At 44.1% G+C, this 26095-nt stretch overlaps 1 protein-coding gene across 1 annotated transcript; it reads right to left on the bottom strand.

Moving 5' to 3' along the window:
- Positions 1-2219: 2219 nt before the first annotated feature.
- Positions 2220-25626, bottom strand: znf385a (zinc finger protein 385A). Its single transcript, XM_070910759.1, has 6 exons — positions 25513-25626; positions 19488-19598; positions 14422-14596; positions 3562-3746; positions 3123-3215; positions 2220-2785 (listed from the first exon to the last, which is right to left on the bottom strand). The coding sequence occupies exons 1-6, from the start codon at positions 25609-25611 to the stop codon at positions 2537-2539; spliced, it is 912 nt and encodes a 303-aa protein (XP_070766860.1). The 5' UTR covers positions 25612-25626; the 3' UTR covers positions 2220-2536.
- Positions 25627-26095: the final 469 nt, after the last annotated feature.

Below are 26095 nucleotides of genomic sequence, written 5' to 3'. Positions count from 1 at the left end.
GAATACATATGGTACACACACCAACAGGAAGGAGAGCACGGATCCTGGAATAGTATCTCACTCACAAAATGAACTCTGCAAAGAAGGTTTCGTTCAGCAACAAAAAGAGCACAACGGTGGAAGCTGACACCAAGCCAGCTTCTTCTTTAAGTAATGGCATTGACAATGTTCCTCAGGATTTTCATTTAAAACACATTTCTCACACACACACAGAGAAAAAAATAATGCAACTCAGTAAGTCCAACTAAAAAATAAGCCTGTTGAACAAATCTAGCTTTAATCCCTTGATACCTGGCGTTGTACCCTGTTCCCCATGCAGAGATTACCGTAGTAAAAAGGCCCTTTAATATGAAGGGTCGGTCCCTAAGCCCAGCTATACCTCTGTCTCTCTCTGTCCCTCTCTCAGTCCCTTCGAGGGCTTGTACTCCACATGGAAGAACAGAAAAGTCTGTCAGCTGGCGTGCTCCCAGTTTACACATGACTCCAGACAACATGTCACAACATGTCACAATGATAACAAGTCACTCTGATAAAAATTGCTCATTGCATTGCAATATTCAGACAAAGGTAAGACATTTGAGCTCATTGCTTCTCAATGAAAGGGCACAGTGTACATCTCGTTCAGAAAGGGGTGATAGTTTCAAGCTGTCGAGCAAGATAGGTCTGCCGCTGCTTCGCTAGCTTTTGTGGCTCCCTGCTGAGTCAGTCGGTCTGCCTGTATGTCAGTCTGTCTGAGTCAACACTTATATAATCATCCAAAATATCCAATAATTCCACCCCTTTCTCCTTTTCACTTTGTGGGTGCAGTTATTAACATTTCCTACCTACAAAAATATTTTTATTGTGTTTTCTATTTTGCGCTTTTTTGTGTGTGATATAAATGCAAACCAACAGTCCAAACCAAACAAAACAAAGTGCTCACCAGTCTTTGTAAAAGAAAACAAATCATGGTGCGTTTCATGGCTTTCAGTTGTAAGACAGGAAGTATCGATAGATGCCTTGAGCTGGACGTCTCGACTACCGCTCTGGGTGGCCTCGCCGGGCTTCGTGCTCGGTTGTCACTCCAGCTCAAGATCATTTTATCCAAGAATGTATTTGGCTTTCATCTTCCTCTCTATAATTTGTTCCCTTTGAGCATTATGGTTGCCAGTGTCGATGTGCCCTCTACTATAGACTCACATGAACCCTGGAGATGAGGGAGGCGAGGAGGAGGAGGAGGATAGGGCAGGAATGGAAGAGTTCAACTCAATGATGCAGACGCCTGACCCAGCAGGATCTTATTGCGAGGCTGCATGCAGAAACAACATAAATACATCAGTACACAGGGTTGCGCTTAAGTCATACCTCCCCACCTACACAGTGAATCAGCCTGCGAATGAAGATGAGGGAGATGTGAGGAAGTCTATAACCTTCTTTATGATGGCTTAATGTGAACTGTGCTCTCTTCAGCACAGTATGTCTCATTACTGTACGTAAAAGATCTGATTCTTGCCATCAAACGCAATCTAAGCTAAAGATACAAATACAGCAGTACAGTATGTACCAATGTGTGACTTCTGCTGTTTCTCCCACCCTCTCTCCCCTTCAGTGAGGCTCTTCTCTGACTGTAATGGAGGTTGGCAGATTTGCCCTGTGGCGATTTTTGTTGGTACAGTCTATTTTAAAACATAGATTCGTTTTGGCCTGTGTGTGTCTGCATGCTGCCTGGGGTCAATTCATCCACTGACCCGTGCCAGCCCTCCTCTCACCTCAGCCTCTCAGGAAATGACAGGGGAGTGCAATCCCCCACAGTCACTTTTCTGCTCTCTTAACCCCCCCCCCCCCCCTCCCCTCCAACCATCAGACATGTTCAGATGCGGCTACCACCTGCCTGTCAGCTGAAGTCATGTTGTTTCTAGCGAGGACCTAGTGTCACAGACTGAAGAGTTGCTGGCCTCCAGCGCAGAAGGGGACATGTACAGTACCGCGGAGGCCGCCACAGCTACATGTGGCGCATACAGCAAAGACCAATGGAAGCAGCTACCCTACTGACATAACATTATTGTCTTGGTTTTTGAGGTGCATAGGATGAGAAGAACACGTTGAGCCGTGATGACAGGCGAAAACCAACCTGGCCCGGAATAATTATGTAACACTACATGTGGTTTAATGTTTCTAGAAAGGTCTGCATGTGTTTCTTCTGTAGCTATCGAGGCGGCCATGACAGGGCCACAGTGCAAGGGAGAGGGGCCAGGGGAGGTGAGAGATGTACAAGGGAGTTCAATGCATAATGAAAATCTCTCCTCAGCTCATTCCATCGGCGGATCACTCAGAAGTCTTTGAAATGGAGGGAGAGTTTCAGGTAAAGGGAAGAAAGAGAGACATATACTTCTACTCCTTTCCGTTGCTTCTTTCCCTCGCTTTTCTCTCAGTTCAATATTTAAATGGTTGGATTTTTTTTCCCCCTATCAATTGCTGTTTGTTGATCATGTTTGTATCTTCACAGTGTGCTTTTGGAGTGGCTGTTCCTGACTGGCCGAAGTCAGAGGGTGATGTGTCAGTAAGGGGAGAAGAGGATTGGCCCGTGGGTGGTGCGGATGGGCCCGGGCGCGGGTCTCAGGATGGCGTGGCTGAGAGGCGGGCCTTGCAATAGGTGATGGTGCGGGTGGGGCGCAGAAGCTGCTGCGCGGAGAGCCAGCGGGTTCGAGGAAGCTGCGGCGGCCATCGCTGCAGCAACAGCCAAGGGGCTGGGCAAGAGCCCTGCACTCAAAGCTTTGGTGAGATCCTTGGAGAAGGTCAAAGAAGACTAAAAGCAGAAGGAGAGAGGGATAAAATGATTAGTTCCAGAAGGTCAACACATGGAGGGGAAACAGATATAGACCTTCCTCTCAAGACTCCTTTTGATCTGCCGTAATGCTTCAGTTTCAGTTCAATTGAGTTAATGTTTTCAGGAGGAGGACCCAGCCAAACACAGAACAAATGGTCCGGCTTTTGTAGGGATCAAATTGACACACTCTAACCACTCCAAGGCCTTGCAGACCTCATGTTCCCGATTATCACTGTCTATCTTATCTGAGGATTCAAGGTTTGCTGACTGTGTCACAGGAGGAGTCAGGATTCAGCAGTGAAACTTGAAAGGTTACCGTCAGATCAGCTCCCCTGTGCTTCTTGTGTCGGCTGAGGAGAGGGTTAGGCTTGCCCGCCATGCCGTCCCGGTGCCTTCGACTTGATATGTGCTGAAAGAGCACAGGAACACAAGTTACACATAAGTGAAAATATTTCCCATCTTAGACCGTCAAAAATGGACAAAGAGCCAGCCATGTGGAAAAGAAGAGTTTGGGACTAATTATATCTTGAGACTTGAGGCTGGATTTTACTATGTGCTGTAATGAAAATGAAATGAGAATTTGCTCCATAATTAAATAATTATGGCAATTACAAATGCTCTCTCAAAATGCTTATTAGCATCTCAAGACTTATTTCCAAAGAGCCAGTTATGCTGTATGTAAAATACTTTGCACATAGCAAATCCAGTTAATGATATTTTTGAAATACATACAGTGCATTATTTCTTCCTCCTACCTGTTTGAGTTGCAGTTCAGAGTTGACCCGCACATTGCAGATCTCACAGTGGAAGGTTCGTTCCTGAGTATTGGGGTCCACCGGCCCCCCTCCCTGCTCTCCACTGGGCTTGGGGCCCAGGCGAGGATACGCCTTGATGGGGCCCAGCCCACTCCGTGCCTCCAGGATAGTTTTATGTTTGGTACCTGCAGACAGACACACACAAACACAGGTCAGCAATGCCATTAACCAAGATGAAATTATATACTTAGAAGCTAATAGAATAGAATGAACGACATACAGTGGAGATGAATCACTATTTATAACATATGAGTCATGCTGCTTCCATCTGTCTGAAGTCAAATGAGTCTGGACAGCATTTCTCTGCAACTCAAAACACTGATGGAGAAACAGTGACAGTTACACATATCAGGAAATGAAAGGAAAGAAAATGTACCACTGGCTTGATTCTCGAATAAATGACCACATATGCACAACATACACAGCATGTGGCTGTATAAAGCTGTAGTGCTTAGTTTTTACCACTAGAGGGCTGCAGTCAGACAGCTGTGCAGCTGCTGATCTATAAGATGAACTCAAAGCCCTCTTTAATGTTAATATCATAATAACTGGTTGATAATGTTTGATTCAGTGGAGTGAGTGAGGTAAGGTCATACAGTGTGCACTGTAGTGAATTATATCACCACATGTGCCAACATCAATGGACCACTAAACCCTCGCTGTCAAGATCAATAATTTTGACTGTAAATGTCAAAGTTTGGAAATTTAAGGCCGTGTTATTATGAGAAGCAGGTTTGTCTGGTCTTAGGTTGAATTTGCACTCAGACATTTGCTGTGCTGACCTCTGCTTTTTACCATTTCACTAAATATTTATGTCATAAAATAGCACTATTTCACCAAGCTGTTAAGAGCTGTGGCTCAGTGTTTTGTCATACAAGTAACAAATAAAACAACAAATCTCAAATCTGATTCTGAATCAAACTCATGCGGTAAAACACTTGACATGGTCATGTTTCTGGTTCAACAGTCAGTTTTTCTGCCAATCATTAATTCTGCTGAGCAATCAAAATATGGGCTTGTTTCATTACAAATGGGTGTGTAACAATTAAATCAAAACCACAATTGGCAATGCCAAGTAATAAATAGTTAGCCTGTGAACTCAGGCCTCTTAATGGTCTGATCCACCAGAATCCACCCAACGCCCTGCTATTAATCCAACCATGATTCCAGCTAACTTAGCAAATATTCAGCAATTAAAAAAAGATATTATCATGTCAGATATCAGATGTTGTCAATAAAAGATGTCCACCTTCTAATGCAAGTTTCATACATTTACATGTATTTATTTCTTCATGCAGTGTTTTCTTAATTTAAACAAATTCCACTCCTGGTGGCTGAATTTGCAAACACAACTGCATACAGAGAGGTGCTCTTGCACAGTATTTTCCCTTTCAAGTGGTCTGCAAAGCAGCACGCCAAAGAATGTGCCGGAATAGTTTCTCATTAAATAATCACATGTTTTGTTCTTGGCTGAAAGATTTTAGTTCCCTCCCATCAACCTCCTACCTTCCCACCCCCCTTTACTGTGGTGCCCCTCTACTCTCAAAGTAAAGCATCCCACTGTCATTGGCTCTGACTTTGCATTTGAGTCACTCTCTGAAATCCCTTTGAACAGAGTTAAGGTTACAGAAGAGAGAGAAATCATCAGGGTTGGGTGGCTGGTGGGGAACATGGAGGCTGTGGGCTCCACTGGGGAGGAAGGGGCTGGAATGACGGATTTCGCTCGTGGCCAGAAATGTGCTCTCGGGGTGTCTGTATTTGCCTTTGTTCTATTTTGGTCTGACAATGGATGGCCCAGTGGACTTTTTTGTCTTTGTAAGGTTGACTCATAGTGTAAACCAACACACAAGCAGACAAGGCACATTTGAAAACACAAAAATAGGCAATGGCTTGACAGAAAACTGTTGCATTAATGTTGAAATAACATTAGGTACATAACATACTTTCTCTTGTTTCTGTGTTTTCTGCTGTTCATTCTGTTTGCCACGCACGCTGCTCGTGTCTTGATGTCTGCGAGACATATGCTTTTATTTTGGAACCTTGCTAACATGCACAGTTTTGATTTGGAGAATGAGTGAGGGTGATTGCTTCCAGATCGTTTCCCTCATAGAGTTTCAACTGTTTCTTTTAGTCATCCAGGGGTTGAACTTTGAAGCCAACTGGCTGACGGCAGGCTGTGACCTCTATGTGTGTGATCTCTTTTTATACTTACATGTGCGTGTGCATCGTAAACATGTTGGTAGGTAGATGTAACACAAATTTATTGTTGTTAGATGGATAAACAATTAATCAGCACACGATAAAGCATGCATTCCAAAAGCCTTCCAGAGGTTAATCTAACCCTAATGGTGGCAGTGACTGCACTATTATTGATTAATACTTTATTCAACATTAAGAGGTATTTGTTGCATGCTTTCATGTCCGGATGAGCTGGCTGCGCCAAACTTGACTCAAGGCAAGTGGGATGCAGTCAGTCCCTCTTTGCCTGTTGGGTCTCTGTAGTTTTTCTTCATGTGTAGGAGAGTGTTTAACTACCCACAATAAAGAGTGGAAGTCAGCTGATAGAAAATGTCCTCAGCAGGAAACAAGGTCAAAGGGAGAGCTAAGTTGGCACAAAGGATTAAAGCAGGCAGCAGGTACCCGAGGGGTATTTGGAGCCCTGAGAAAGTGTCGTCATGTGTGAAAGCTGTCTGACAGAATGTTGGAGCTGGTATTGTGGTGAGCTCACCCACATAACATCCTATTTTTCTTTCATTCCCCCGATTAAATCCCTCATGCAGTGGTAACCATCCTCTTCTGCAACTTTTTTAAGTGGAAGGCTTCAGGCTATGGGGAACAATTTTTATGCTGCGTGCTGCAAATGACAAGAAAAATCATGAATGTTTGAGTAAAGGAGAGTTTTCTTTTGAATAATTATGTCTTGTGTGGGTGAGGAAAATGGAGTGTGTTAGTAGAGTGCTGCATGAGAGACCGGGTGCACGTGGGTGAGGCACCTTGACCGACCTCCTGAAACCATGAGATCAGTGCTCGGTTACATAGGTCGAGCCTGTCACTGTCAAACAGATCAGTTATCTGCTGATCAGTGTTCTTCTCAGTACCCTCTGCTGGGTCGCAGTCAATTCATTAACTGAGATGGCAGCACAGTAAGGGCGGTCAGGCAATAGACTTGTATGTTTGTGTATCTTTGTGCAACTGCGAAGAGTCAAAAAGTATGAGAAATAATGTCTATTTGTGTTATTTCATATTTAACACACATGATTCAGCCTCCACACAGTTCATAAAAAAATGCTGCACTGTTCTAGACACCTGGTGTTGTAATAACTCATTAAAATATCAATCATTCTTCAATAAATCTTGTTCTGAAATTGTCTTGTAATTGTAGTAACCCCTGGTACACATGATAACCAGCATATATTACTTTAGAGGGAGTGTAAAATGTAAAAATGTTAACTTAATGTTAACTGGTAAATATAATTTAAGTGTATGTAATAACAAGTGGTATTACATAACTAGTTAATGTTACTAAATCTTAATTTGCAATATGTGATATTCTTTATGAAGTAAATATTTTCAAGGCAAAGATTTAAATATTCCTCATCATTTCAAATCAGCGCTGTTAAACTTTCCAAGTTGTGAACTAAAACAGGTTTTCAGTGAATTTCTTGTCTTAAATTGACCAGTTCTTGGTTTTTTAATTGTCTCTACATTATCTAGAAGTGTATTACATTGACAGCCATTGCAAATGCATTTTTTCCCTCTTCTACAGTAATTTTTAAATTAAATATTCTAACATATTTAGAAGTTGCTACATGGGTGTTTCTTTGCAAAATTCCTCCAACACACAGGATGTCCTTTTGTTTCCAGCAACAACAACAGCAGTGTGGTTTGAGTAAACAGAGAGGAATCCAACCATAGCTGAAAAGATGAGGGAGAAAGTTCCGCCTCCAGAAACTCATACTTCAACAGAAGATTCAAGGAGAACAACGTCACAGTTAATCCCACATGGTTTGATTGCCAGCTACTTGCTGGGAAGTGCAGATGCACTGCAGCAATTTCAACGTATCAGAGCTCACAGATTAACCCACCTTTGTTGTGGGCCTCCAGCTGTGACAAGGAATTGACAGCCACCTTGCACAGCGAGCAGTACAGCAGCTTCTTGGCCTTGTCCTCTTCTGTCTCTGGATTGGACGGGCTGTTTGAGGCCGAGGTGCCGGCGGCTCCCAAAACCAGGGGTCCAGATCCAGGCTGTTCTGAGCTTGCACTGCCACTGCCGCAGCCTGGGGAGGAGGAGGAAGGGGGGATGAGGGGAGGAGTGGGGGTGGGCAGAAGGGGGCACACAGAGGGCACGGGGGAGTCCATGGGTGGGGTAGGCGGGGTGGCAAGAGGGGGAAGGGGCCCCGGGGCCAGCAGGGGCCCATTTAACTGTGACAGAGGCCGTGTTTCATCTACAAAAACAAAGAGAGAAACAAAGAAAGAAATAGAATAAATGCCAAATGCAGTGCAGAGAACAATCAAAGAACTGATTTTGTAGTCCAAAAAGTAACTCAAAGTGTTTTACTATTGACTTCATCGTCTTTCAACTCTGCGGTGAAGCAAAGTCCCCCTGAAAAAAAACTCTCTGCTATGTCAAACCACATCGCTAACCACTCCCAGTCAAATGTGGACAGACGGCGCGGTCTGCTGTATAGATCAGACAAACCAACATAAAGCGCTTGCAAACGGAAGTGCTTTTTATTTCCTAATGTAAAGGCCATAAGTGGTTAAAAAGAGTTCCTTTTAATTTAAGTTACGTATAAAGTAGATCAGAGGAGGAAAAACGTATGTCCCATATGTGTACCGGGGTGGGCACGTGTTTAATATGTTTCTAGGCTTTTTGAAGTTTTCTAGCCAGTCTCTCACTGATGTGGTCTCATCTTATTGAAATGTTTCCGACGGGAGAAATAGGAAACAGATACCTCTGCCTGTTCAGGTTTTGACTCTCTCCCACGCACCTGCTGTTTTTGGCTGGTGTTGAAGCAAAATGGCACTTGCTTTGTCACAGGGTAAGAAAATATCATTAAGAGAGCCCCCCCCCACCCCCCCCACCCATGCTTTCTGCTCACTTTTCCCTTGTTGCAAGCGCTTGATTGTATGACGGTTACTTTTTCTTTTTTCATCACAAAACATGTTTATACATGCATTTCCAGACACATGTTTCTGGTCAGCCACTCCCATACGCAATGCCTTTGGTATTCGCTAAGCAATGTGTGTTGTTGCTGAAAAAAGACCCCCTGAATTTGGGTGGGGTATTCAGCAGGGACCAGCAGGCCCTTCTCCAAACTCCACAGGATGTAGCGCCGAGTGCAGGCAATGGAAAAGCCCCACCGGATTACGGTATTAAAGGGATAACATGGAGTATTTCTGGGAAGAAAACAAATATTGACTTTAACTACTCAATTTCCTTTTAAGGATTCCCACATGCTTTGTCATTTTGTCACATTGACAGAGTCCATAGGGGCTGTGATATATTAATGTTTTTGTTCCACCCTGTGAATCTGATGTGTGATATGATCATTTGTGTATTGTATAACTAGGGAGTTGCTCTGGCTACTCCATTGCATCATCTCTGATGAAGATGCCATAGTGAGTGCTTTCCATTCCACTGCTTTCCAAGATCAAAATTCCCTCTTTCCATATTGGAAGTTTCCAGCTGCAAAGCTGCTGGCTGCACTGAGCGTTTGTCAAACAGATGTTTTGTTAAAAAAAAAAAAAAAGAATATTTCTTACTCTAATTCTATATGGCATTGAGGAGTCCATAAAGCAGGCCTAGGTCAAAGTGATGTGTGAGGGTAAGTGCTCTTTGGAGATGTTTGTGACTCATAATGTGCTGACTTTGCCACATCTCTGACTGAGCTGGTTAGGTGGTTTGCAGAACTTGTACCTGCAAGTGCAGGAAGGCAGAATGATAGAGAAGCTAAAGTAGCTCTTGTCAGTATTGTTGTTGAAGTTTGCCCACACACAGGCACGTACACATGTGCATGGCTTCATTATAATGCCGAGAAACTAACCCAGCGTCCACAACATGTGGTTTGAGTTAAAATCAAGTGGGGAGGGATAGAGGTGGTTGGCCAAATAGTAATGAGGGATTTCATGATCCATGATGGCCTGGAGGTCTGCCATACCAAACTCTCACATCCAGTCACTGCTTCACCTCATACCACAGTGCATATCTCCTACACTCATCTCCCTTAGAACAAGTTCAGCTTGAGGCCTCCATAGCCGCAGTAATTCACAGTCTGTCTCAGTAACCCAAAATTACGAATCTCACTGAGCAGCAAAGTGTTTCCCTTTGTCATATTTACTATCTAAAATGAAAAACCGGAAAAATTCATTCTAGATTTGCTATTCTCTCAGTGTAGCAGAGACAAATGCTATGTTTTTCTTGCCTTGAGATTACACTGTCAGAGTTACTTGATTCTCCAGAAACTGGTGCTATGCTGTAAGTCTAATTAAACATAGTTAACTGACCTTCTTCCCTTCTAGCTGGCCTCATGGTCCAACAGAAGTAGGCATTATTCACTGGGAGAGGTCAGCAGAGGGAGATAACTCAGTCCAGATGCTTTACACTATAGCCTGGTGTGTCTGCATTGCCTTAATCCTCTTCAGGAAATTAAAGCTATGTATAGTATGCAGTCCGTGGGGAGAGGTTTTGTTGATAAAGCCGTGGGATTTAATACAGACTAATTCAAATTCAGACCAGAATAACTTCCGTTGTTTGCCGCAAGAGTCAAAGTTCATCCTGAATCCTTAAATGTGACATGTTCTCCAGTCTATGATAGCTAGAAAATATCGTATTGTGGATTTAATGTGCTAAGGCGGTACATTAAGGAGTGCCTATGCAAACAAATGTTCCTTATTGTACAAAGAATACAAGTGGTCCCATAGGGTCGGGAACCACACAATGAGTACGCTTATAGTTGTTATATAAAATGTAAAGTTGAAAGCAGAGCAACAGAGTTTTTGCCGTAAAAAACTGTGTGTGTGTGTAGGTGGCACATTGTGCAGTCATGGCTACACTTATTCAAATGTCAAATGAAGGCAGTGCAATTCAAACCTAAGGTAAACAGATTACAGAGGCTTGCATTACTGTGAGTTACAAGTCATCGAAAAACTGTTCCAGCAAAACTACCAGGAGGTTCACCACAGGACTGGACTGGTGACTGTGTGGGTATGATAGTTTGTAGGTGGGTATGTTTCTATGTGTGTGTGTTGGTGTGTGTGAAAGATCAGGGGTAAGGGTTACTTAGGCAGGAGGACTCCGTCTGCCCACCCCCCCAATGCCTATTCTTAATGATTAACGAGCTTCGAAACCCAATGCTGGCCCTACGAGGCCGGGCCTCATTCATAATGCAGTTGGGTGGCTTTTTCCCAGTCTGGCCTGCATCCAAATTCTGAGTCACTCCCACACACACACACACACACACACACACACATTTACAGACGTGCAAATTATTTATTAGATAATTATGTTGATTATTTGAGGTAGATTTCATCAAATAGCTCACTTCAGAGGGAAACAATCTGGTGAATTCCCAGAGAATTAAGCTCCAACACCAACAACAACTATAGACAGAGCATGAAAAGCACATCAGCTCTGTGTAACTCAATGCTCAATGCTCACCTCATAGCCATGCAACCCTAGCCCTCACATGAAAGTCATCTGTTTAATTGACCTTGGGTGTGTGCGCGCCTGCCAGTGTTTGTGTGGACTAAAGAGTGCTATAATATCAGGGTGGTTTTAACAGGGCCCTTCATTAGAGTGGGAGTGTCAGACAGCAGGGGGACGAAGAGGAGGGGGAGGAGGGAGGGTAGAGCAGAGTTTCTCTGCAAGTAAACAGCTGCCTCTCCATCACCCACAGGCCCCGCCAAACCCTCAGCTCACCAGGCCAAATCCTCTAAAGCCCGGGGCCTAATCTTTGGGGGCAACTCTGACCACAAACCCTTTGAGGACTATAATACTCATGACCTGTTCTGATAGCCATAAGGTTAAGGAACCAACAGCATTTAAACAGTGCGCCATAAGTGACCTTTTACTGTTTTAGCCTACAGCAAGGTCTTCATGTGTCCTGTTTATGGCCATCACTGTTGACTGCATTTCATATGTTAATTAGAAATGATGCAGTATAAAAGAGAAGGCCATCATACCAATGCTAGACTGTACTTCTACTGTATCATATTTGAATGTCTCAAAAGACTGCGATATTGCGTAAAATACTAGTTCAACAAACAGACCATTCACAGGAAAAATCACTCAACATCAACAACAAATGCTGCTCTGTGTTGCAAAGGATTTGCACTATGGGAAATCTTCTCCTCCTCCTTCCATCTGTGTGCTTGCATGGGCCTGACCACATCGTTTGTGTATGTGTGTGTATGCATTATGTGTATAGCCCATATATCTTTGTCAGATTCAGAGTAACTGCCCCAGAGTGACCCGTGTTAGTCTCCACAGGCCAAACCACAGTGTCCGACCTCCAGACGCTACTTTCCCAGTTGAGGCCACGCACAGCTGCCTGCTCCCATAGATCTGTCCCCCTACCACAGAGCAGAGGGACAGGATCACACTAAGGACATACACACACACACACACACACACACGCACACACACTCACAAGAAAGCAAGAGAGCATGCAGGCAGACCAGGAAGAGACAAGGTTCCAGGGTCACGAGAAAGAGGCTTGGATGGAAAAAGGCATTCTTTCTCATGTTGCTACTTTCAGATTTCGATCATGGCAGGCTTGTTTTGGCTCCTCATGCTCTTGGAGTTCGCCCCGGTAAGTCTCACTAATGGCGACTGGCCTGGAGCTGATCTCAGATCCCCCATGAGGGAAGGAGCGTGAAAAGGACTGGCCCTATTACTACTCTGGGGTTTGTTATTTTTATGGATAGAAAAAGAGCCAAAGATAGTGAAATGCCAAGGCATCTGTTCTGGCATGTTGCTATATTTGGCCTTTATTGGACCTGAGTTTCATCTTTTGATTCATTGTATTTGCTCTGTTCCCTCGCGTCAATAAGGTGGAAATGTCTGGTAAACAGTCAGCTACAGAAACTTTTGTAAATGTCAACAAAACATGGCCGGGCTACCCATTGCCTCGTGTGTAATCCAAGGACAGAGTGGTGACACTGAGGGAATGGAAAATTCAGGGTGGAGGAAGGAGAAGGGCAGAGGCAACCAGTACCCAGCCTCTGAATTATAGCTTGAAATAGGAGGATGAGTAAGACAGGGAGAGAGAAAGTAAGACTGAGACAACAGAGACACAGCTAAAGAAAGAGCTTGCAACGCCTCGACCATGCCCTGCGTCCTTACCAACAAATGAATCTGCCGACAGTAATTACTCTTCATTAAAGTCAGATCAGCTGCTGTCTCCTTTCCGATGCTGGCTTAAGTTCTGGTCTACCAGACTCTTCCACAATGGGGTCATCTTTATTTTTCTCAATAAGTCTTAGCACTCATTACCGCCACCCTGGACTCACGGTCTATTTTGACTCTGCAGCAAATGGTGTTGCTCTTCTCAATGACTCAGTCAGGAGTGTGCAAACACACACACACACACACACACACACACAAATACACATATGCACACCACAGTGGGGTTCCTGGAAGAGATGCCAAGAAACTGCCATGCTGCCATGTGTATGCCAACTCACCTGCTCACAGTCTAAATGGATGGACACCTAACCAGTTTTACATTGCTCAGCTGAACAAAGCATAGCTGTGGTTGGACAGGACTACAGAGGATTGTCTGTGGGACAGTAAAGATGCTTCTACTTTGATCAACCTCAGGACACCTGACGTCAGGTTTTCATGTTGGTTAGTCTACTCTTCTGTGTGCTAATCAGCTGTTGGACAGACAAGATCAATCAGAGGCGAGCCCCGGGCATCACTATCAAACTATTTATTTATTTGTTTGAGCTGCTATCTTCATAATTTATGTCCTAGCCAAGTAAGCAAAATTTCATGTTGTAAATGTCACAACTGATTGTAATGGACTGATTCACTAGCAGATGCAATGAATACATACTGAATATTATATATTAGGTCATCTTTGTGACAGGATTTCAATTTAGTTTTCTCAACCTTATTGGAAAATGGAGCCAGCCTCCTTCTGTTTTTGGTTTAACTTTCCTGTCAACCTGCTTCCCTTCAGTCATATGATCATCGGCTGTTTTCATCAAGCATTTGCCAGAACCTACCAACTCTAGCTGCACTGAGACTGACTTGGACCCACTGCTTTGAAGTTAAGGCTCAATTTAATTTCCAGAGCCACAGACGGCAACTTATTGTGTCCCACTTTTAGAGTAACTTCCTCAGTATTCTGAATTCAAATACACTTCAACTATCATCAAAAATAGTTATCTCAAAATGAAGCAGACTAGTAAACTATCTAAAGTCCTGGCATTTCAATTTCATTTTCGTTCAGCTACTAATCTTTCATGAAAGAAATGTGTCTGAATGTGAGAGAATATGTGAGACTGTCAGGGCAAATAGTTTCTGAGGTCTCACTGTGTTGTTGACCATGAGCTCTGCTGCAACCACATCCGACCACACAGAGAGCTGAGATGCTCACAAGAAAAACAATACACTACAAAGCCGCTGTGATTACATGCCTTTGTTATTCTTGCATATTTTCCATTTCGTTTTCCAGCAGAACGATAAGCCTCTGAACATCCCGCACGGACTGAAATGTTTATTTCTAAAACAAAACTCACACAAACACTTTGTCTGTTTTCTACTCCTGTTAGCATTTTCTGCTCGCTCACCCGCTTTGCTGGGCTCGCTGTCTGGGGGAGTACCAGTGGCTCCGGGCGGGGACGGGGAAGAGGTGGGGGGCACAGTATGAGGCTTGTCCCCCTCCTGAGGACGACTCTTAGAGGTCTCGATGCCTTTGATTCTCCTGGCATGACGGTTTCCTTTGTAATGGGCTTCTGCCTGGCTCTATAGGAGAACACGGAAAAAAAAACATGCCAACAGGTGAATAAAACATTGCAGGCTGGATTAGACTTGCTGTGACACCCACACACACATACATGCATGTCATCATGATAGCATGTTATTCAATATACCCAGGGGGCTGGAGCCACAGACAGCAGGCAGGTTTACAGAGGATAGATAGATGGATTACAAGCATGGGAACAAAAAGATGCAATGATGCAGTGATGGGTACATTCGAGACCGAGACCTGCTAGTCCCCCTAGTCATCTTACTGTCAGGTTTTCAAATTAACAATAAATTAGTATGCAGTATATTCAGACTAACAGTGCATCTGTTTTGGGATCATCAGTTTGTCTACATTGGACATAACTGCTCAGCTCAAAGTTCTGACATTCATCCTATGCAGACTAAACCCCACATACACCCTGACAGTACTTGTCTCCAGGTTTTATTACTACAGCCATGCTGACAGACATGCCAAAGGGAGTTGAACTTGCGGTCACACTATCTGCCTGTAGGGCCCATAAGTCCCGCAGTGATACTACCCTCCCTCCTACAACACACACACACACACACACACACACATTGTTACAGTACACATTATCAATGGGGGGCTGGCATACTTGGGTTCCTACAACATGCGTACTGTGATCGCCTTCAGCTGCTCACTTAACAGGGTCAGGCTCTCGTACAATCCCAGACTTAATTGCTTGCCTGCGGAGTGGTAAAAATCTAAATATACATGCTACCAAGCAGCAAAGACCCTGTAGTGTTTCATCAAAAGATAAAATGGGGATGTGGACTCTGGAGTCTGGGGGTTTTCAGGGATTGAGGATCACCCCGCATACCAGCAAAGAACAAAAACGGTGCAGAGATCTATTACAGAAGCTAGTGAGGCTAATCTCCTGATGAAAGACTCGCTACTAACTAATGTGTTTGTTCAGAGCGTAAACAACAGAGGTGAGTCATTCGTTAGGAGACCACTGGGACATCAGGGGAGTCTGTCTCTAGTCCGTGTATGTTTGTGTGTCTGCACAGAGGTATGTGAGTCGGGGACAACATGGCGGATGGGATGCAGGGTTTCTATACTGAGCTGTCGCCAGCGGTCTAGCTTCACAGTATGGTGACCGTAAAACAAAAACACACATACAATACGCAGACACACACATAGGTGGGCAGGGGGTATTCATGTAACCCTATTTGCCATCTGTTCACCCGTTCTTTATCACCCCTCTATCATGGTTTAAGTGTCCCTCAATTAAAAACACAAACAGGCTCTTTGCTGATACAGACATATCATGTCAGTACTGTACTTCAGTGGTTTGCTCCCTGCTATCTCAACAAGTATATCAGCTGAGCAGATGTGCCATGCCATGTGCTGTGCTGGCCAAATAATGTTTGCATCAAGGGACCGATGATGAAGATGATTATTAAGAGGCTGGATTAAAGTTAGTTTCCAAGGAGAGGCATGATCTTGAAGAGCAGCTGACAGCTGCCATAGGTGCTGAAAGGCTCAGAGAATTTGACTGACACTTAGGACATCACACTGACCACAGGCTCAGGAGTGGGGATAGACTGGCTTAGCAAAGGAGGCAGGGGGCGATGAGTAATGTTTGTGAGCCCGGTTGTGTATGTTTGCCGCATGTGAGTGTCTGATGGCATCCGGGACGTGAGCTGGCACGGTAAACCAGGGGCAGTGGCTGTAGTGATTTAGAAGATCACATGTTTCTTGTAAATCATGATGACAAACTGGGCTCTAGATACGGCAGGCCGTCTGTAACTGGACCCTGTCGAAGGGGTCTTAAAGAGCTGCTGTGGGTGGAAAGGCGGGGGAGAAGTGAAAGAGAAGTGATCTCTCAGTTGAAGGATAGAATGAAGGGAGATAGATTGGTGTATGGTGGTGCATGGCAAAGCGGCCACAGGGGCTCTCTTAACCTCTCCCCCCAAGCCAAGGGGATAAACTGCCAAGCTGAGTATCAGTGTGAGGTCCAAGATGGAGAGACGGGAAAGAAAAGGAAGGAAAGATGAAGAAGAAACTGTGCCTAGACTGGGAGCTACAAGATAAGGAAGGTGATGTAAAGAGCTGGACTGAGAATGGGAATGAAATAAAAGAGACAAATATCTCGGAAAAGCTGCACCACATCAGCCTGTGATGCCTGTGTTTCATTATGCAGAGGGTTCAAACTGCTTGCTTTCCAGCATGACTATCATTCTGAGGGGGGAAAGCTGTGATGTTACAGCAGAGGCTGCAGCTCCGATGAGACAAAGACAAAGAAAAAAAAGGAGAGGAAGTTACAAGTGAGAGAAAATAACAGATACACTGGGACAATAAACAAGCAGGAGACAGAGTGAGCGGGGAGTGAAAAAGCAAATGGGGAGAGTAAAGAGGAGGGGGAGGAAGGGGAAGAGAATAAGGGATGCATATCAGCCCAGTCTTGCTGCAGCAGCTGTGACGTTGGTCAATGCAGCGCGACGGAGCCTGTGATGTCACTAATGCAGCACACCACCAAGGTTATTCTGCATAAGCCACTGTTTAACACCTCACACCACCACACATTGCAGGGACAGTGGGCACAACCCCCCCACCCCCACCCCCCCATCATTTCCTCCTATCCTTCCCCTCCAAGTCTCCTCTCTCCCGCTTTCCCAAGATGCACTGGGGCTGTCAGAGCCAGACACTAATCCATGCCCTTGACGAATGCATCTTATAATAAGTAGTGGCAGGCAATTTTAGGTATTTCCACACTGTAAATAATGCAGCATGAGAGAGAAAACAGATAGAAAAAGGGGGAGAAGGTTTGCTGAGAGAGAGACAGGCAGAGAAAGAGAGAGGCACAGACAGAAAGATCAAATGGGACGAATGAATGATGGCAAAATGATGCGTGAAATGAGGGGAGCACGGGGTGGGAGCAGGAAGGCAGAATGGGATCCTTTGAAGACAAATACATTGATCATGACATTACATGGTAAGCCTTTCTTTGACCTAAGCAACCCAATCAACTCACAGATGGCAGATAAAGACGGAGAAATGTCAACATCAAGGGCAAAATAATCTTTTTTTTTCCCAAGACAGACCCCCAAACTTGAGGCGAGGAATACAGCAGTGGCTTGTTCAAAGTGTTTCCCGCTGTATTATTTTCATCCAGGAGATATTCATCCTGACTTAACGTTATGTTAAAGAAAACCGTGTGAGTCATTCCATGCCAATGTGGAAGGCAGTTTTTCTACAGCCGAGCTTAGTGGGACAGCACAAGCTCCACGCAGCCTGCTGCAAGTTTGACATTGCTGATATACTGCAGTGTGTGCTCTTTTTTTTTCTTGTGTACACTCAGAGTGAAAGTGACAATGACAGCAGAGTGTGTATGTGTCTATGTCTTTTATCTGTCAGGAGCCAGGACATAAGTCAGGGAGTCACCTATTGTTACCTTTCACACATGTGCACAAATAAACATGACACAAGCTTCAGTGGGGAGAACAAATGCTCATGAAACCTAAACCTATGCTTTCACATTTATTGTTCTTCCTTTATCTCAGATAGTTTTGGAAAATCATACCTATCTACACATCTTACAATAACTGGATCTTGTCTGACTCTTTTATTGCAAGTTAACTGGATAATTTTTATACTCTTTTGTAGTTTGTCAGTTATCTTAGTCTGTTTATGTTGTTTGTGTTTATTGTTGTAACAGTGTTTTTATGCTGCCCTCTTGGCCATGTCTCTCTTGAAAAAAGAGATTTTAATCTTAAGAAGATTTGGACCTGGTTAAATAAAGGAAACTGAAAATTAAATTAAGCCTGTCGTATCTCGAGTCACTTGCCTTACTAAAGAAGCCTCTATTTGATCGCTAGCAGTGGGGCTCAAAGTATTTCATAATGTAAACATCTCCATCCAACTGTTTCCTGTGCCTATGAAGATATACAGCAGAGAACTCTGCAAAGAGTAGGCTCAAGATTACAGCCCTGCAGCTCCCTGACCACATGGAAACCATGATTGTAGACCTGAAGAGTATATATAGCCCCGGTCCACTCCTTAATGTTGTGTATTGTGGATGGATGTACGCCCTGGCCCTGCACCAGTTTGCACCACTGAATAGGGAGCATCACAGCCAAATTATACACTGCACACATGACATTTGGCTCTGATGTTGTCATGTGTCTATCCTATTCGTCTAAAGCAAGAAGAAAAGGCTGAGAATGGGTTGGCACCACTACATATAAAAGACTTCCATATGATTTTTGTTTTTGTCAATTTGTCATCAGTCATGTATGCAAGTTGCCCATGGGTGTAACGTGCCATTAAACTCCCATCATGAGTTTAGATATAAACTACACCATATGGACCAACAGATGAAACTTCTGTTAAAATTAGGGTTGAAATTGATAGAATTATGCAAAAGCATGAAAAAAACTACTTGCTGCAGTTAATTCTGAAGAGATTCTTACTTCATGACATGCTAATGTGAATTTCCTCATGTTCAAAATCTTAATCAAGCTTTGTTAGTGTTGATGGGAAAGGGAAAATCTCTTTGAAAATGCAGGCAAAAGTCCTTTTTCTCTCTCTCGGCTTCTGCAGCAGCTCTTGAGACTTTGTGATTATTGCTTCTGCTAACTCTACACTGTAGCTGAAACAAATTAAATTCCAACGGGGTCGCAACTGCCAAAACATAGCCCAAATAAATGTACCACATCCTCTGTGTCAATACCCGCTCTCAGGAGAGCAAACAGGATAGAAAACCCTCCAACCAACACATGCCTGAAGAAAACGTGTATGAGGTGAAAGGTGTAAACAGCAAGATACAGCATATTTAATGCCACGTGGAAAATGGAGACATCATGAGAGATGGAGGAAGGGCAACACTGTGTATATGTTGATTTTTTTTTAATGTTAATGTACCTCTGAGTTGAAGCGGATCTGGCAGACGTTACACGAGATGACGGGCCGCTTGGTCTTGATCAGTGGAACTCCAAATGTGTGGTTGATCACGGCCTTCTGCACCGGGTCCATCTGACAGAGGAAGAGACGGGGGAGGGAGAGAACAGTAGAAATCTGTGAGCTATAATTCATTGTTACTACTACTACAGCTCTGTGCTCCAGACGTCCCGGTGCTACAAGTCAACAGGCAAGTCCATCATAATGATGTAAGGGGTGAATAAGCTATGCCCTCTACCACAGATGGTAGAGGCCTGTAGTGGAGAGAGGCACAGTTTTTCTGCCCAAGAGACTAAACGTAAAAGTCTAAATGACCACATGCAGGGGTGGATAAAATACACAGACAGAAGTTTTTACAGTGTCTATCCGATGTTTACTGTATGTCTGTGTTGATGTTCAGCAAACAGTGGTCAACAGTGTTGACAGAGTGTTGCTACAACTGAGACACCTGTTGCATCCTACCCAAGCTCAGGCTTCTGATCGTGACCAGGTTGTAGCTTCATACTGTCCCTGTGCTAATTGTTTCAGCTGGGACATCCATCATCTACGTGGTGTTAAGCACCTCTTATAAATTTAACTGACTTGCTTTAGCAGCTCTCCAGTGTGTCGTGGCTAAGCCGCCCACTTAAACTCTGTCCCAGACACAAAAGACCCAGCCTGCACTGATCTAAAAGGGCTCCATTCCAATTATTTATCTATGTTTGAAGCAGAATTTATCTAGCGATCACTGTTAATTGACCTTAGCATTAGTCTGGATTCAATGGCTGGTGTGGATTTCCACTACAGACAATTGTCTGGCACTATGTCTACAGCTAGAGCTATGTCTAAATTTATAAGATGATGTGGCACTGTATGGGTGCGCAAAAGGAATGAAGAGAAACAAAAGTCCTGGCCTGAAGAACAAAATGGATATGATGCTGTGTGCTTTGAATTCATAAGGCAGTGAGGGAATGTTCCAGAGAGTCCTCCAAGTCTGATGCAAGCCTGTTGGTTTGGAGAGCCCGACAGACTCCAAATGACTCAATTTGGCTCATCACTACGTTTAATTTGGCTAATCACCAAGCTTTCCCTCAAGCTATCTTGCACCCAGAACCATAGTCTCATCTGTACACAAATGGCTCTAGACTCTTCCCTGAGGAGTGACTGTAGAGAAAAGAGGGGCTGAAATGAACATTCTCATAACTCGAGCACAAACAATTTGAATTTCTGCACGGTGCTTGTTACTTGGCAACTCTGAAGAAACAGGGTAAACAGAGAAAGAAAGAAATGGGGAGGAGGCCCAAGACATTTAGTTGGGTGACAGGACAGTACAGAAACACACCATCTGGAAGAGCGAATAAGTGAGAGAGTGGGAGAGGAAGATGAATTGGGAGAGATAGAGAGAGAAAGGGGAAGGGGGGAAATGGGAAAGAGCCCAGAAAAAGAGAGAGAGAGAAAGCCGGCCCAGGCCGGACATCCTCACATCGCACATTCTTATCTCATTTGGCTCTTTCCCATACTCCACGTTCCATGACTCCCTCTGTTTCTCTCCCTAGAAACAGCTTAAAGTTGCTGCTGTGAATTCGGATGGATGAAGAGGGGGAGGGGCAGATATTGAGCAATGACGTCGGTGGACGATAACAACTGCATGAAAAGCTCAGCAGTGACTGTGCATTTGCCTGCTGAAGTCAACAAAACAACCAACTCAGCTTTTTCATCAAATCTTTCAAACTCTTGTCCAATGTTACCCCAACTCCCACATTACAGGCAAACATAACGAAAGTTACGTGTGAAATCCTGTATGTAGCTGTGCAAGCTGTGACCCATCACCACCCCTCTTGAGGAAAGTTTACAAGATCTGAACAGGCTTGGTGGGGTAACTGTACACATGAATCATGGGTTTCTCCTCAGCCAGTCAGTGTTGTACTCTGGGTATGTCAGCCATGATCCATCCAGTTGATTCAGCTGTTAAAAACACCGTCCAGCTGCCAGCGAACCTTTTTTGGACGGCAGCTCACATGGCCTCTTACCCAAATGCTCTCTAAAACATGTCCTTGTGAAATGGGAGCAGAGAGATTGTGATGTAACTGAAGAGGGATTTTCCAAAACTCACTCACTCAGTCACTTTGAGCCATTTAGAGAAAATCAGAAATAGTGTTTCAAACTGGTTGTTAATAGTGATTAGACCCATTTAATCTAACCAGTAAATAATACATATTGTTATCTTGATTAATCAAAGCAAACTGAGTGAGTTTTGGAAACTTTCATGTTAATATGGAGCTGTTTGAATGTGGTGAGAGCTCTGGCAGACGTAAGTAAACCGCACAGACCACTAGCTTTAGCATCACTCAGTGGTCATGTCAACAGCTCCACAGGGCCTTAAGACCCAAACGCACTAATGCCTTTTGTTAACACAGAGCTTCTTCTGTGGAGAAAACAAGACCAAAGAGCAACCAAGCATCTCCCTGCACAGTGGCATGCACCTAAACCCTCCAACATCCTCTTTTGTGGTCTTTATTTTTCTTTCTCTCTCACATTACTCTCCACTCTTTTATTTTTTGTTGTCCTTTCTTGCTCTTGCTTTCTGCTCTCTTCTTCTATTGTGTTTGATCAATTCCCTGCAACAAAATGTTTGGAAGGGGTTGAATTCCAGCGACGAGGAATGCACTTCTCTGTGACTCTCGGTGGGACCGCTCTGGCAGTCACAGTAAAGTCTGCACTGTGCCAGATAAAAACAGCCTTTGAAGCTCTGAGTTCTACAGTACTTTTGAGTTGTGCCCAGATTAAGACACTGCTGGGTGAAAAAAAAAACCAAAAAGTGCAAAAAGCTCCAAGGATTTAGGTACTCACCTTCCTCTCCTCTGTGTCTGCAGAAGCTTGGAGCTGCATTGGTCCTCCTGTGTGTGTGCCGCTGGCCGAGGTGTGTGTTTGGGTCTCAGCATGTGCAGGACTGAGAGTGTGTGGTGCACCTTCCTCGCTCATTCAGCCTCCTAGTTGGTGGTCAATGCTGAATACAAACTAACTCACTAGAGAAAAAAAATAGGGCTTGTGCCTTAGTGATGCATTGCCAGCTAAGATTTCTTTGTTTTTCCTCTTTTGGCTCACTCCCTGCTTCTCTTTGAAATGCTGTGAGAGAAGAAGTCAGTGTGTGCTGTAAGGATTTTCTCAAATCTCTCCCTCACTCTCCTTTTTTCACTGACACATCACCTTACAAGTGCCTGTCCCTTTTGTTCAGCCTCCCTCTCCTCTCCTCTCATCTGCTTTCTCTCTGTCTCTCTCTCTGCTTCACGCTTCCCTGTAGTGCGTTTCCCTCACTATGCTTTCCAGTTTTCTCCTCCCCTTCTCTCTCTCTCTCTCTCTCTCTCTCTCTCTCTCTCTCGCTTCTCCATGCATACTCGATCTGTCCAGATGCAGCCAGAATTGTGTGTCCCACTCAACTCCCCCTCTTCCCCAAGTTCACACCATCTATCAAATGTCATCATCAGCCACTGGAGCTTTTGCCCGATTCACCAAACCACACATGAATACATACACACTCCCACACAATACTCTTCCTGTCTGGTTTCTTGGTAACAGTGCTTTAAAGACATATGTGAAACCTGATAAAGCCCCATGAGGAACTGGACATAGTTGAAATGGTTACTATTTTGATTGATCAGACTGAAACCTGCAGAGGCAACAGGTATCATGAAAAGTCAGTCAATTAGTCTGTGGAAGATTAGTGCTGGAAAGTGGAAGTGTTGCCAACGAGGACCCATGCTGTTTTGAAAGCTGTTCAGGAAGAGAGTGAAAGAGGAGATGAAAGGAGGATGGACGGCAGGTGAGATTCAACAAGTGTACACGCGGCTTCGCGTGATTAGACACCTTCATCGAAAATTCCTGACGCTGCAGCCTGAGCAAGTCCACGTCGGGGGCCAGGCAGCTCAGGTGTGTGAGTGTGCGTCTATATGAGGACCAGCTGCTGCGGATAAATAATTCAGCCTCGTCACTGTCTAGAGGCCCATTGGGCAAGACAGGCAGGTAGAGGACAAATCACATTAGAGGACCATTAAAGCTGTATATGGCTTTAGGAGAGGCCATTCCTCTACTATGGGGCTAATAACCCTCAATGTGAGTCTCATTAAGACTGTACAAACTCAGCACAGATCACTTATTAAGAGAGAGCGATAGAATAACTAGCTGCCAGCTTAGTGCGGAGACATTTTTCAGTGTTATTGCTGCTATAATGCTGCGTCTTCATTGAAGTAGTGTGCATATCCATATTTATGACAGCGCGTTAGTGCAGACGAACACCAGGAGGCATCTAAGACACTAGGAATCCAAGTTCACCTCCATTCATACAGTTATATGAAAGAGATGAGACCCGAGCAGAGTCATTCTCTGATTGTTTAAACATTCTTCTGCCTGAAAGCCCAACAAGCCATAAAATATAGTCAGTGATGTAAACAGAGCTGCCAACGCTTGCTCTATTACTCTAGGTCTTTCTGTATAAATTTACGCAACTACACATCACCGAATTAAACATAAAAACATCTCTGGGGAAGCTGAGGGCCATGACTTCCTCTGTAGGAAAACATCAAGACAGAGCCTTCATTAGCAGCCACCAAACTTGTATCTTTTATTTGTGCATTTTTACGGCTCTAAAATGCATTCTAAAGCTATACTATGCATGAAACACATAAAATAACTGAGACTGTGCACTATACTGCACCTCAGGCATCACATGCTCTTCCACTAGACCTTTCAGTCAAATACCAACTGTACTTTCAGGGTGAGTGTGTCAGTCATTAATTTCTCTATTATTTTTAATGCAATGCAATAAAATGTGTATGTGCCAGTATGCAGTGGAGCTATAAGGTCAGAAGCCTCTCCTATGGCCCCATCTCCTGGCCACAGGGCTGTAAAACACCATTCGGGGCTGGCTCGCCGTCGTCAGCGGCAACAGCTATTAACATTCACAGCATCCCCGTGGACCCTCAGACGTAGTTAATGTTCTGAAGAGGAGGATGAGGAGCAGAGGGATGTTACAGCATGAGGAAGGGAGTGATTCAGAGGGAGCGAGGCAGAATAAAGAAAGAGCGAGTAAGAATGATTTCAGGGCTGTGCTAACAGACGCAAGAGTGGAAACTGAGTGCCTGCATCATTTCAGTATCTCTATTAATCCATGTCTGCTGGGTGCACTGCAGTTTTAACATCAGTGAGAATTCTTCCACTTATGTCATGGCCCGTGGAGGGCTATTAGAATGACTGTATCGTTAAAATGTGTTTAACAGTGTCTGGACTCATGTTACTATCCCTGTAGTACCATACGGAGTCAAAGCACGTGCCAGATATTTCCTGTTAGTGGCAGGAGTTTGCTTCGTTGCCCCTTTGCAAACTGCAGCCAAATATACCAGGCTGACACATGCAGAGAATAACTGTAACAGACATTGCTCAATAACAGCACAGCCCCACATACAGTACATACAAAGTTCACAGATTTTACATATTGCTGACGAGAAATGTGTTGACATTCCCTAATGGCGTCTGGAGGAGCAGGCGGCCCATTATGCTGAGCTGGTGAAATGCTAAATGTCTCTACGGTCTAATCTAAATGATAAGATGTTAGTCAGGGCCTGGGGAAACAGGAAGATCCCTCTCTGTTCAAATAAATACCACATCAAACAAACTGTGGTGTTTGAAGTGCATAGCTATAAAGATGGCCTTAGAACTGCTCTTTAATTCTGTGCTTTGAATGAATAAATGGGACAGAATGTGTGTACATGAAATATTACAGTCTCAGGAATGCCCTGCTTCCCTTAAAGTGAGGCCGGTCAAACACAACAAGTGTTCTTGATGTGGGTATAGCGGCACCTCAACAATTTAAAGACACACTTTAAAGCTAGACAAAGCATTAGAAAAATATATGTTGCACGTGGCAGTAATGAGAAAACAGTTCCCTTTGCACTGGGTGAGTTAAAAGACTGCAGTATGTGTGTGTGTGTTTGTTTGTGTCTGCATCAACTCTCACCGTGTTGAAGTTGTGGAAGAGGTTCATGCTGTGCGGAGGAGGGGGGGTCTCCATGGGGAACTGCAGAAAGGGCTTCATGTCCAGGTGGGGCTGGAGCATCGTGGGGGTCCGCAAGAACGTCGGCACCGCTGCCCCGGCCCGGTTTATGCCTCCTACATGCAGAAAAAGACAGAGATAGATAAATATACATGCCATATTCTTATAACTCATGTACAAAACTGAATTTTGGACCAGTTTCCATGTTTGTTTTAACAATTAAGATAATCACTGGCAATAAATAGTCTTTGGTTATATACTTAGATAAAGTATAAAATAAAAATAGAGAGAGACAGAGAGAAGAAAATGAATTGTGTAGCTTATTACAGATTGCACGCTGTTGTTTCCTGGAATGTGCCACTGAATTCCAAAAAGCACAATGAGCCATAATTGCACTGCAAAGCAATTATTTCTCTGCCGACAGAGCAAAGTTATGTGGAACCACCACTGGAACACGCAATCTCTAAACTGCGAGAAAAAGCAGCATTTGAGGCTGTTAAGGACGCTCGAATGACTGCTGTGGGCAGACATTCTGGTTTTCTTGACA

This window comes from Enoplosus armatus, chromosome 8, assembly GCF_043641665.1.
Source record: "Enoplosus armatus isolate fEnoArm2 chromosome 8, fEnoArm2.hap1, whole genome shotgun sequence".
Classification (NCBI taxonomy): Eukaryota; Metazoa; Chordata; class Actinopteri; order Centrarchiformes; family Enoplosidae; genus Enoplosus; species Enoplosus armatus.
The sequence above is the reverse complement of the archived record's forward strand: the minus strand, read 5'-3'. Positions and strand labels throughout refer to the sequence as shown.

Coding starts and splice junctions, on each gene's coding strand:
- znf385a (XM_070910759.1), bottom strand. CDS start 25,611: ATGCTCCAGCCCCACCTGGACATGAAGCCCTTTCTGCAGTTCCCCATG. Junction 19,599..25,512: donor TCTTCCACAACTTCAACACG/GTGAGAGTTGAT, acceptor TTCCTCTGTCAG/ATGGACCCGGTGCAGAAGGC. Junction 3,216..3,561: donor CTGAACTGCAACTCAAACAG/GTAGGAGGAAGA, acceptor GTGCTCTTTCAG/CACATATCAAGTCGAAGGCA.